This window comes from Rhineura floridana, chromosome 11 (genome assembly GCF_030035675.1).
Source record: "Rhineura floridana isolate rRhiFlo1 chromosome 11, rRhiFlo1.hap2, whole genome shotgun sequence".
NCBI lineage: Eukaryota > Metazoa > Chordata > Lepidosauria > Squamata > Rhineuridae > Rhineura > Rhineura floridana.
The window spans coordinates 59,023,465-59,037,086 of NC_084490.1; the positions used below are offsets into that span (position 1 = coordinate 59,023,465).

Consider the following 13,622-nt stretch of genomic DNA (forward strand, 5'->3'; position numbering starts at 1 on the left):
TATATGACTTGATGCCCCAGAGCAAATGGGAATAGCCCTTCAGACTGCATTTGTAGTCACAGCTTGATACTGCTGCACACATTTGCTGGGCTGCTTGTTATTATCCGTGTTGTAGGAAGTAACATACTAAGTTCCTTCAAACCCAAGCTGCTTAAATCTTGTTTCTCTCTGTCTCTGTGTTTGCCAGACTAGTTCATCATCCCATTCTGGGATGCCAAAGCAAGTCAGAATCAAAACTTCGCAATCAATGGGAGATGTGAACGCTGCCTACCAGCCACCTGAAACCAGAAGCAGGCACCTGTCCATCAGTGAGTACTAGCGACCTGGCAACCAAAGTTTTGGCAGATAAACATCAGTCTACAACTACAGTTTAGTCCTCCCACCTGTTTTTGGCTTTGATCTACAGCCTCTAAAGTTTCCCATATTCTGGAGTTGAGGGATTCAGATGTGTGTACAAATGTGTATGTAAAGCAGAAATGCAGTTCATGGCTACATTGAAAATGGTGCCCTGCCTGGGGCTTCATTTGTGCTCACCCACTGGTTATTTTTTCTCTTAGCATCAGGATTGTATCCTGGAATATGTGAGGAAAAGTGCTTTGGAATGATCACAGCGCACCTCCTCTAACAATTACAGCTTATCAAACCCACATCCCTGAATACACTTTTATCCTGGCTATGAGGACATATGGTACAACTGGCATAATAGCTTCAGCCCTAGCACATTGTCAGCATCATCTTGATAAGAGAGGAGGTCTTTTGAAGCCAGTGTACAGGAGGAAGCCAGTTTCTCACAGAGGTTAGTTCCCTAACATTAGGTTTCCTATTGGATATAGGGGGTATCCAAGTAGGTTGTAGTCCCTCTTACTGCTTTCAAGGAAGGAACTAACAGCCAGCAGAATCTGCTGTAGCTCTTTCCTCCTGATGGAGCTTCAGTTTGTTCCTGCCTTTGCTTGGAGCAGAACCTCCCTTCTCTCCGGTAACTTTTTCTTTTCAGCTCAGATCTATTTGTATGTATTCTTGTCTCCCCTAACTTCATATCCCTTTGGACTTATCTAGTTTCTTAATGATTTCCACAGAGACTCCTGCTTTTTTGTTGACTTTTCCTATCTGCAAAAGGGGGGGGTCCCAAGGGGGGGGTCCCTATACTTTTTTCCTCTGGCCCTTCTCAATCATTTTTGCCAGCCTCATCTGAAACTATAAATGATCTCCTATTGGTTCTTGAGGGTTCATTGAGACCCAAGCCCCTAGATGGCACCAGGGCTTACAGAACTATTGCAGTAGATATAAAGTTCACAGCTATTCTGCATATCTTGAAACACTGTTATTAAATATGCCAATTTAAATAAATTGCTCTTGTACCCTGGAATTGTGCCAAAATTTTAAAGCTCTGCTTATCAGTTCAGGAGTTGCTGCAGGTGGATTAGAGGCTTAAGGGTTTTATTCCAATAAAAAAAATCTTTGGAGATATTGCAACCAATTGAATGGTGCAGATTGCCAGCAGCTAACAGCCACTCCAGGAAAGAAATATGTTGCTTTGATTATTTTGTAAAATTGTGGGTAAAATCCCATGTTGACCAGCTGTGGGTGGTAAGACAGCTGCGGCCATTTCTGGACCAGGATAGCCTGACCACCGTTGGCACACACTTGTAATCTCCAGGCTGGATTACTGTAATGCACTCTGTGTGGGGCTGCCCTTGAGGTTGATCCAGAAGCTGCAGCTGGTGAAAAATGCGGCAGCGAGACTGCTCACTGGGGCAGGGTATCGCCAACATGTCACCCCACTGCTGAAAGAACTGCATTGGCTGCCCATTTGCTATCGGGCCAAGTTCAAGGTTCTAGTTTTGGTGTACAAAGCCCTATACAGCTTGGGACCAGGATACCTGAAAGACCATCTTATATATACCCAGTTGATCACTGCACTCTGCAGGTGCAGATACCATCTTATCAGGAGGTCTCTTCTGCACAACATAGGAAACGGATCTTTAGTGCGGCGGCACCTACCCTGTGGAACTCCCTACTCTTAAATATTAGACAGGCGCCATCTCTGCTATCTTTTCGGCACTTGCTGAAGACCTTCCTCTTTCAACAAGCCTTTTAAGTTGAGACCTTATCCCAGTCTACATCTGTGTTGGAATTGCTTTTTAAGATGTTTTTAAACCTTTTCTTTTTTAAAAAAATATGGTTTTAAATCTTTTAAAAAAGTGTTTTTAAACATGTTTTGTTTTAATATATTTTAAATCCTGTTTTTATGATGTTTTAAAGTGTTTTTTTTTTAGTGCTTTTGTTTGCCGCCCTGGGCTCCTACTGAGAGAAAGGGTGTGATATAAATTAAATAATAAATAAAACAATAAATAAGTCAGTTTCACTGACATCAGTGGGGGATATTCTCAAATAAGCATGCATGGGACTGCAGCCTTAAGCAGCCTGTGAGCAGGACTGAAGCCCTAAACAGTTTTCATCCATTTGCTTAGAGATCCAACAGCCTGTGAAACTGGATTATATAAACAATGACATATGGATGGTTTATTCAATTTTAAAATACCCAGTGAGTACATACACAAACACAAACATAAAACATAAAAGTTTTTAAAAACAATTTTTTAAAGTTGTTTTGTTTAAATTTTTATGATGTTTTACAGTGTTCTTAGTGCTTTCGTTTGCCGCCCTGGGCCCCTGCTGGGAGGAAGGGCAGGATATAATTCAAATAATAAATAAAATAAATAAATAATAAAATGTTTAGTAATAGGGATTCAATAGAACTAATCCATCTGATCACATGCTTTCTTGGCATCTAATCTCCTTTTCAGAATTAAGCACTGTTCCCACCTGCTGTGCCTACATAATATACAATTCGAGAAATCTGCTTTCATGTATTTTATTTTTAACAGTATTTATATGCCACCTGTTAATCAAGTTTTCTGGGCTGCTTACAATAGCTCTATGCAAAAGTGCTTTGCCCACCCTTACCCCGGGTAAGTTCTCCATAGAAAGAATTATGTTTGCCCAGTTTGGAATGCAGTCTATGTAGACATGAAAGGAGCTGTAGTTTTACAGCTAAACTACACTCCAAAATTTTGGGCAGCAATGAATTATATTCAGCTAAGTCCTACTCAGAGTAGACCCATTAAAATGAATGAACCTAAGTTGGTCATGTCTATTAACATTTATATATTTCAATCAAATATATAATCAAGTCATCAATCAAATGAAGAACAACAAAGCTAGTGGATCTGATGGGATTCCTGCTGAAGTCTTTAAAGAAGGTGGGCCTGAACTTACACAACAACTTCATAAACTCATCGAAAAAATCTGGATGAGGGAGGAGGTCCTGGAAGACTTTAGGGATGCCATAATTATCACCCTTTTTAAGAAGGGTGATAGAACAGATTGTGGGAACTATTGAGGTATCTCTCTTCTTGCTACCGCAGGTAAAATCCTTGCAAGAATCCTCGCAAATAGCCTCCTGCCAATCTCAGAGGATGTCCTCCCTGAATCTCAATATAGTTTCCGCCCTTCCAGGGGGACAGTGGACATGATCTTCACTGCACGACAGCTTCAAGAAAAATGCTGGGAGCAGAATCAACCTTTATATGTGGAGTTTATTGATCTGACTAAGGCCTTTGACACTGTGAATTGAACCGCTCCCTGGACCATACTTCTGAAAACTGGATGCCCTGATAAATTTGTGAATATTTTGCGACTCCTTCATGAGAACATGACAGCAACAATTTTGGACAACAATGGCTTTCAGACCGATCCATTCAGAATCGGATCAGGCGTAAAACAGGGATGCGTCATTGCTCCTACCTTATTTGCTATCTTCATTGCTATGATTGTACACCTTATTAAGGGGAAACTTCCTACTGGTGTGGAAATCATATATCAAACAGATGGAAAGCTTTTTAATCTCAGTAGACTGAAAGCAAAAAGTAAGGTAATGTCAGCCTCTGTCATAGAACTTCAATATGCCGATGATAATGTGGTCTCTGCACATTCAGAGAAAGATCTTCAAACTATCCTAAATGTCTTTGCAGAAGCATGTGGAAAGCTTGGGCTCTCACTTAATATTAAAAAAAACCAAAGTGCTTCATCAACAGGTGCGAACTAGTCCCTCTATAGCACCATCAACCCAGCTTAATGGTGTGACGCTGGAGAACGTTGATCACTTCCCCTATCTTGGCAGCCATCTCTCTGTAAAAGCTGACATCGATGCTGAAATTCAACATTGTCTGAGCTCTGCGAGTGCCGCATTTTCCCAAATGAAGCATAGAGTGTTCAAGGATCGGGATATTTGCGGGGAGACCAAAATTCTTATTTACAAAGCCATTGTACTACTGACCTTACTGTATGCCTGTGAAACATGGACCATTTATAAATGGCACTCCCAACTTCTTGAAAGATTCCACCAATGCTGCCTCCGGAAAACTCTGCAAATTACTTGGGAAGACAGATGGATTAATGTTAGCGTTTTGGAAGAAATAAAGACTACCAGTGTTGAAACAATTATCCTTCAACATCAACTTCGCTGGACTGGCCATGTTGTTGGAATGCCTGATCATCGTCTTCCAAAGCAGCTCCTTTACTCCCAACTTACGGATGGAAAATGGAATATTGGTGGACAGCAAAAGAGGTTTAAAGATGTTCTTAAAGCAAATCTAAAAAAATGTAACATGAATATCGAGAACTGGAAGGTCTTGACTTCCCAGGAGGATCCCTACGCCTGTGCAGCCTCTGAGACGAGCTCCGTCTTGGATGAAACTTATCCAGTTTAAATTCAGTCAGAAGGCTCTTTTCTTTTCTTTTTTTCAATAATTTTTATTCAGATTTTCATAAAACATACAAGACAAAATCATAAAACATTCAAAGACAAAAAACAAAATCAAAAATAGTTAAACAAAAAGAAAAAAAGAAAAAAAAGAAAAAAAAACAAAAATAAAAAATAAAGAGTAAAATATTGACTTCCCATTTGTCAAAGATCAAATCAGTTATAAGTCTATAATATATAACAATCCTGTCTCTTAAGTCATATTATAAAATCACTTTCCTCCAGTAGTTATCTTACTTAATCATCAAATCTCATAAACATTACTTTATTCTTTCCACAAAAAGTCAAAGAGAGGTTTCAATTCTTTAAGAAATATATCTATCAATTTTTTTTTCCAGATAAGCATATCGATTAATCCATCTCATTACTAATTATGATAATCTTATTGTCATAACCATAGTCAAAATAAACATTTCAATTAATCCATCACATCAGAATCTGTTAGGTTCAGTAATTTCAGTAGCCATTGTTCTATTATCCCTATTAGTTCCATTTTCCATCTTCCATCTTCAGTAGTCTTGTTAAGTCCAGTAATTTCAGTATCCAATCTTCCATTATCAGTATTCCATAATAATCTTGCTGTCAAAGCCATAGTCATATAATAAGAGTCTGATGGGAATTACCTCTATCCCAAATATTTTCTTGCCATCCATTCTGAATAGGTTGCTGAAATACTGCTGTAAAATCGTATCTCTGTTCTTTTTTTCAAAATACACTGGGTCATCTCTTGAAAGTTTTTCCATTGTCACATGGCTGCAGTTAATTCCATAGATTTTCTCTATATTGGGCTCCATCACATCATTCCAGTCCAGAAGATTATCCATGCCATTAATAACTTTATCTCTAGAATCTTCATTAATTTCTTCAGAGATAACATTGAGTTCCAAACAATAGATTTTATTTCTAAAGTCCATAGACTCCAAATCTTGTTCCTGTTCCACGTTTGTTCCAATCTCCGGGATCTCCTCTCTCACAGGGACCCCTGTTCCAGTCTCCAGGGTCTCCTCTCTCACAGGGACCCCTGTTCCAGTCTCCAGGGTCTCCTCTCTCACAAGGACCCCTATGTCTTTAATCTCCTGTATCTCCAAACAATAGATTTTGTTTCTAAAGTCCATAGACTCCAAATCTGTTTCCTGTTCCACGTTTGTTCCAATCTCCGGGGTCTCCTCTCTCACAGGGACCCCTTCCAGGGTCACCTCTCTCACAGGGACCCCTATATCTTTAATCTCCTGCTTCATTTTACTCAATTCAATTTTCAGCTCCTTACAACCCTGTCGCAGGTTTTGTTTCGTTATCTCAATCTCATCCATTATTTTCTGAAACATAGTTATTTCCAGCTTCTCAGCCACTTTCTTAATTGCCATTTTAAAAGAAAAATATAGGAAAACCACTTCTTATTTCAGCAACAATTGGGTTAATACTCCAAACTTGGTGACATCACAGTATAAACAGAGCAGACAGCCTTATCTCTCCATGCTTAAGTAAACAAAATGCAGTTCCCAGGATCGAAACAATTAATGGCGGTCGTCAGAAAACAGATTCGTCAAAATAAAATAGACCAAAAAGAGAGTAGTCTCAGACAATATAATATTCTTCAAAATAAAAATCTGGAATAGAAATCCCTCTTCTGTGTATATCTTTAGAATGCAAATCCAGGACAGCTTTTTGCAACAAAAACAGAGATAAGCTATTAATTAGTGAGTAGCAGAGAGAAGTTATGGCTCCCCAGTGAGATGTCAAAAACCGATCAATCTGGCAAATCTCTTTTAAACAGCAACAATTTAAGTCAAGTAAAAGAAAAATATAGAAAGAAGGGTGCTTGCCTGTTAGTGCGTTCTCTCTTAGAAGATAAGATGAACGTTCGCTTTATCAGATAGAGCTTGTTGTTGAAAATCCGTCCCAAGTCAGAAGGCTCTTTTCTGACTGGGAATAATTTCTTCCGGTTAAAGAAGAAACGTGAGATTTCCCACATAGCTTTGTTTTGATTGTTGGAGTCTGGAATTCGTCAGAATTGTCTGTCTTCCAGCAGCTCAGACAGAGCGAGGATTTTTATGCTAGCTCAGCTGGATAAGTGACCCGTTTTTTTTTATACGGATTAACAGGCAAACATCCTCCTGTCTACATTCATCATTTTCTTATCTATACAGCTAAAGAGATTTGTCAAAGTAACAGCAATTGAGATAACCTAGGTGAGGTAAGACTTTCCTTTTTTTATTCACGGAACTAAGGGGGAAGAAAATATAAATAGCTTATCTTTTTTTTTATTGCAAAAAGCTGACATGGAAAATAGCATTTTAAAGATTACAACGGACGAGAGATTTCTGATTGGAAGAGATAAGAAATCTTTTTGATTTATGGCTGGGACTATTTTTCCTGATCTACTTTTTTTTTGACGAATCTGCTCATTCTCTCTGCTACTAGCTATTTCGACGCTGTGAACTAAAGCCGTTCTTACACTTCCGGGCAGATAAGAGATAAGGGCTGTCTAGCGTGTGACGTTAGTTTGTTGGAAAGATTAACTCCTTTGTAACTGGTTAAAGAAATAAGCTGCTCTTTGTTTGGGACATTGAAAATTGGAGGAGTTTTGTTCCTTTGGCTTTAAGAATGACAATTAAGAAGATCATGGATGTACAAGAAGGGACTTTATCTCTAGACATGTTTCAGAAAATAATGAATGGGATTAACTCAATAAAACAAGAACTGAGAAATAATAGACAAGCGTGGAGAATTGAATTTCACGAAATGAGACAGGAGCTGAAAGAAACTCAGGATTCTATGAGAAAGGAGAATAAAGATAGATCTGGAAAACAAAAAAAGGATGAAAGAGAAATTAAAGGCAAGGTTCAAACTATGGAGATTGGCTTAATTATGGACATGAAAAAAGATTTGGATTTCCTGGCTGTGATGGATCCTGGAGACAAATATTACAGTTTGGAATTCAGCGCTGTCCCTGAAGGAATTGAAGAGATTGGAGATAAAGATATTATCGGTTCAAAAAAATTCTTGGACTGGAAGGATTTGATGGAACTTGAAATGGAGAAAGTTAACAGAATTAATCCCTGTTTTGTGTCAATGGAAAAACCTTCAAGAGATGTACTAGTGTATCATGTGAAAAAGAGGAACAGAGATGCGGCTTTGCAACAATACTTCAGTGATACGTTTGGATTTGATGGCAAGAAAATATCTGTGATGGAGGAAATTCCTATCAGACTTTTATTATATGACTATGACAGCAAGATTTTTGGGTGCGTAAAGATGGAAGATGGAAGATGGACCCAATATGGATAATGACAGAAGAGCGATTTAAAATTACTGGACTTAGTAGATTTGATGAGTTGGATTAATTGGCATGTTTATTTAGAAAAAAAATTGATTGACATATATCTCAAGGATTGGAAACTTCTCTTTGACTTTTTGTGGAAGATTAAAATGATATGATGTTAATGAGATTTGAAACCAACTAAGATAACCGTTGGAGGAAGGTGATTTTATAATCTATTAAGAGATAGGTTTGTTATATATTATAGATTTATAGCTGAACTATGACAAATCGGAAGTCAATATTCTTTCTTTTTTATATATATATATATATTTTCTTTTTGTATTGTACTAGTTATTGATTTGTGTTGTTTTCTTTTTGTATTGTTTTGGTTTTGAAAATTGGAATAAAAATTAATTGAAAAAAAAAAAAAGAGAACTGGAAGGTCTTGGCCCATGAACGTCCCAAATGGAGGTCAGCTATTATCAAAGGTGCTATGAAGAAGCACAAATACAGGGCAAACTGGACAAACGAGCTAACAAACAAATCCTCATCACAACCATCTTCCAACTGGAAACCTGTGTCCTCACTGTGGGAGGCTGTGTGGATCCAGAATTGGCCTCCACAGTCACTTACAGACCCACTGTTTAAAGACCTTATCTTGGAAGACAATCTTTCTCAGCTATGAGTGATCGCCAATGAATGAATGATCTCCTCTGAGTAAGACTACCATCGAATACCACCCTTGGTATAACCTTTCCTCTGCTATTTACATACACAAACAGAGCCTGAGGGCAGAGTCTAGTTAAAGATTAATATTTATTGTGGCATGAGCTTTTGTGGCCTTTTCATCAGCTGCATGTACATAGACACGCATACAGATACAAATTAAGACAGAAGTATTCAGAAATCACTGGGAGAACATTCCAGTCTTCCGGGATGGTCTCTCTGCTGCTGACTTGAAAGTCAACATTATTCAATAAAAAAACTTTAGGTTTTAGGTGCAAATTTGTGTTTTAAATCAGTTTAACCTAAGAACATAAGAACCTGCTGGATCAGGCCAATGGCCCATCTAGTCCAGCGTCCTGTTCTCACAGTGGCCAACCAAGGAGTGCAAAAAGCACTCTCCCCTCCTGCTGTTATTTGGAAGCATACTGCCTCAGCTTATGAAGGCAGAGCATAGCCATAATGGGTAATAGCTATTGATAGCCTTTTCCTCCATGAATTTGTCTAATCTTTTAAATCCATCATAGTTGGTGGTCCTCACTGCCTCTTGTGGGAGCAAATTCCATAGTTTAACTATGTGCTGTGTGAAAAAGTACTTTCTTTTGTCTGTCCTAAATCTTACAACGTTCAGCTTCATTGGATGTTCATGGGTTCTAGTGTTATGAGAGAGAGAAAAACTTTTCTCTATCCACTTTCTCCATGCCATGCATACTTTTATACACTTTCTGTCATGTCACCTCTTACTCAAATGCTGCAACCTTTCCTCATAGAGGAGTCACTCCATCCTCTTGATCATTTTGGTTGCCTTTTCTGAACCTTTTCCAGCTCTACAGTACACTTTTTGAGATGAGGCGACCAGAACTGTACACAGTATTCCAAATGCAGCCACACCATAGATTTATATAACAGCATTATGATATCAGCAGCTTTATTTTCAATTCCTTTCCTAATGATCCCTAGTTTACCTTTTTCACACATGACACACACTGAGTTGACATCTTCATTGAGCTATCCACTACAACCCCTAAATCTCATACCTGGTCAGTCACCGCCAGTTCAGATCCCATGAGTGAATATGTGAAATTTAAGATTTTTTGCTCCAGTATGCATAACTTTACATTGAATTGCATTTGCCATTTTACTGCCCATTCACTCAGTTTAGAGAGGTCTTTTTGGAGCTCTTTGCAATTGCTTTTTGTTTTAACAACACTGAACAATTTAGTTTCATCAGTAAACCTAGCCACCTCACTCTAGATCGTTTATGAACTGGTTATTAAAAAGCACAGGCCCCAATACCGATCCTTGGGGGACTCAACTTTCTACATCCCTCCATTTGGAGAACTGTCCATTTATCTCTGCTTCCTGCAACTTAACCAATTCCTGATCCACAAGAGGACCTCTTCTCTGACTCCATGACTGCTGAGCTTACTTAGGAATCTTTGGTGAGGTACCTTGTCAGAAGCTTTTTGAAAGTCCGAGTACACTATGTCAACTAGATCACCTCTGTCTATATGCTTGTTGACACTCTCAAAGAACTCTTAATAGATTAGTGAGACAAGACTTACCCTTGCGGTGCTGGTTCTGCTTCAGTAAGGCTCACTCTTCTATGTGCTTGGTTATTTTATCTTTAACAATACTTTCTACAGTTGTTCTGGTACAGACATTAAGCTAATCAGACTGCAACATGCAGCACCAAGACTCTAGAATTGCCCTTTCTGATCAGATCCAGTAGGCTTTCTCTCTTTCTATATTTAGGTAGGTTCTGAAGATGTATTTATTCAGATAGGCTTATATCGTTCTGCTGCTTTAAAAACTGTTTTAGTTTTATTCTGCTGCTTAGTTTTTAATGTTAGGACTATTTTTGTATTATTTTGGGTTTGCTTTTTACATGTGATTATTTTTTACTTCAAATGCAGCCCGTTGTAGAATAGTCAGATAGAAATACAATAATAGTAATTGATGTACAAATGCAGTTTTAAAGCACTAACCCCCAGGCAGATAGCATGTTGTCTTTGGACACTTTTCATAAAGGAAAGAAAAAATATATTTCTAAAATAATTTTGGCATCCACCTGTTCCTTTGCCCTTGGGGAGAATGGAGAAAGGCTCTATGATAGGTCATCTTGGCTACTGCGGTGAAAGTGCCCCATTTCAAAAGAGGCCAACTCTCCAGCTGAAAGAGGGCTTGATTCTATTTTTAAAATCTTTATTTCAAGGTTTGAAAAGGGGCTTACCTGTGACTGCTCATTGGCTCATGACCAATGAGCCTCCTGCTTCCTCCAATAACCAGTAGGTGGTACTAGTGTATTGCAAGCTTTCATTATAGTTAGAGAAAAGAATTCTCTTAGAATATGTGCTGAATGTATATTACCATTTTAAATTTGTTACTCATTAAACTAAATACATGGAGAACTCTGTGGGCTTGTTTTTAAATTTGAAACTAAAATAGACAGGGCCAGTTCTGTACTTGAGTGGTGAAGCTTTTCAGCATACTGACAACAGAAAGCTGGAAAACTCTCACATAATCAAGACATATGTGGACACAGGCATACATATAAAGAAAAAAATAGTAAACAGTAGGACTAAACTACAAAGTGTGAGATGTATAGCTTGTGATGGGTCTGTGTATGGGGTGTGTGTGCGAGAGATGCTGATGTGTGCATTTGAGAGAGAAGAGAGGGTTGCTAGGGGCATGTGCGTGCTTGTGAGAGAGGAGTGGGGGAAGAGTGCTGCTGCACAGTGAGTTGGGTTTCCAGAAAAATGTTCTGCTGTTCTCAACTGATGGAGCTCTTAGCTTGTATTTAGCCGAAAATTTAAAATTGTGTTTCTTTTGTCAGCCAAAAGTAACTGAACTGAAATATTTAAGTAGAGGCAAAATTCAATGACAACTCAGTAACAAACACTTCATGTACATTATTTCAGTTTTAAGAAAATGGGGGGAGATGAAGGCAAAGAAAACTGTTTAGCATACTAATTTGAGCATTCTTGTAAGAACTGTGTGCATAAATACATGTGCTTTCTAAGGATACTGTAAAATGTGTGAGAAATTCAACCACAACAGCAGTATTTTGACTGCTGATGCGGAACATTTAAGTGATACAAATTCTGGTACTGTAGTTGAGTAAAGAAGTGGCTGGATGAAGAAAAGGGATGTTATGTTACTAATTAAATCCTTCATGGAGACTGAAATGTCATGGGGAAAACATTTCATCATTATACCTCCATTTGCCCCCACCCTGGGCTGTTTGTTTAGGAGCTTAGTTCAACAATGACTATATGAGGCAGTGCTGAATGTAGAGAGGCCATCCTCCCCACCACCACCAAAAAAAAGTTTACTGCAGGTTTCTTTTCTTTTTTCTCCAGCTGTAGCAGCAGAATTCCCCCCCTCCCCCAATTGATTCTTTGTCACTTTTAAACATCTGAGGAAAGAGAGGATTGGCTTGATAGGAATTTAAGCGGCTGTAGGGAAGGTAGCCAGTGGATCTTTATCTGGGCTACAGACACCTTTCTTCTTACCACATAACTAACAAAAAGAGTCTTCCCCCTCCCCAACACCAATGCATGTGCTGTTTGTGGCAGGGCTTTGTGTTCTTGGTCACAAAATCTGCAGGGTTTTTTTTAATGGTTTTTTAAAAAAATGCTGAACAAATGTGACATTTTCTTAAATATGATAAATTTTTTAAACACCACTGATTGGAGAAAAGAGAGCCATTTTTATTACTTTTATCAAATTTGTAAAACAGGCTGTGATCATCTTCAGCTTCTGAATTTTAGATTCACTTCAGGAAAGCATAATATACTTATCTGGTATTACTAGAATAAGTAGTGATTTGTGAGAAAAAGGAAACTGATAGTGCTTCGTGGTTCTGTTTTCATTACCAGTCAGTGTTCTTCAACCATGATTTTGAAGTTGTGGTGCTTTTGGATTCCGTCCCTCTTTCAAGAAACTTCTCACATGTCAGATAGGGGACCCCAACACTTGGTCCAGCTTCACAAGCATTTCTCACTGCAGCTGAAGAAGGGTGGGCATGTGTGTGAGCTCTTGGAAGTTCTCTTGGAATGCAGTCAACATCCTGGGTTAGCTGCCTAAGTGCTTTTCAGAAGCTGACATTGTAGCTATTGGGTTTAAATATCCCTGCTGAATTTATTCATTCATTTATTTATATTTCCTTTTGATTTTATGCCAGAGGCTCATAATGTGATACAGTTTACACTTATCTTAGTTCATTCCCCAGCTCCCTGTCAATTCAGCTGTGAGATTTTGACCAAAGGCTGTCAAATTAGATTTTTTAGCCAAAGAAGAATTTCATCCAGAGTTTCCTCATTCATACCCATCATTTTGACTGTTCTATTACACCGGCTTTAATCTAACAGTAAGGTAGGAACATGTACTATGGCTCCCACTTCCCTGCAAATATATATATATTCTGATTGGAAGTTTGTCAGAAGCAATTTTGTCTGCCTTTCAGACTAGATGTGATCTTACAATTGGCCCTTGTGTCCTTATTTTTTCTTTATTCAATAGCAGCCATTGGGGAAGGAATCCAGATTTGCACCATGGTGTGGGGTTTGGGGCTTAACACTTGGCCCCAGCCCCAAACCAGATTGGGGGGTGGCTGTGGGTCATATTTGCCCTGGGCAGGAAGCTGTTGTTGGTACCCTTATCATTCTTATCTTTCTATTCCCCACAAAATACACATGAGGGGTGAGAGAAAGTCTGGCATTGCTTTGAAACAACATTATTCAAGGTGGCAACTTTATTACCTTTTTGTCACCTTATATGCATTGTAGTTAGAATTCCCCGACTGAACCT

General features: G+C 38.6%; 1 protein-coding gene across 2 annotated transcripts in view; it reads left to right on the forward strand.

Annotated features, from left to right (window-relative positions):
* Positions 1-13,622, forward strand: part of MAP3K3 (mitogen-activated protein kinase kinase kinase 3) — a 79,656-nt gene that overhangs the window by 44,903 nt on the left and 21,131 nt on the right. For both annotated transcript variants that reach the window (XM_061591256.1, XM_061591257.1), the window contains exon 7: positions 188-308. In XM_061591256.1, the coding sequence (XP_061447240.1) occupies positions 188-308 (121 nt within the window). The remainder of the gene's footprint in view (positions 1-187; positions 309-13,622) is intronic.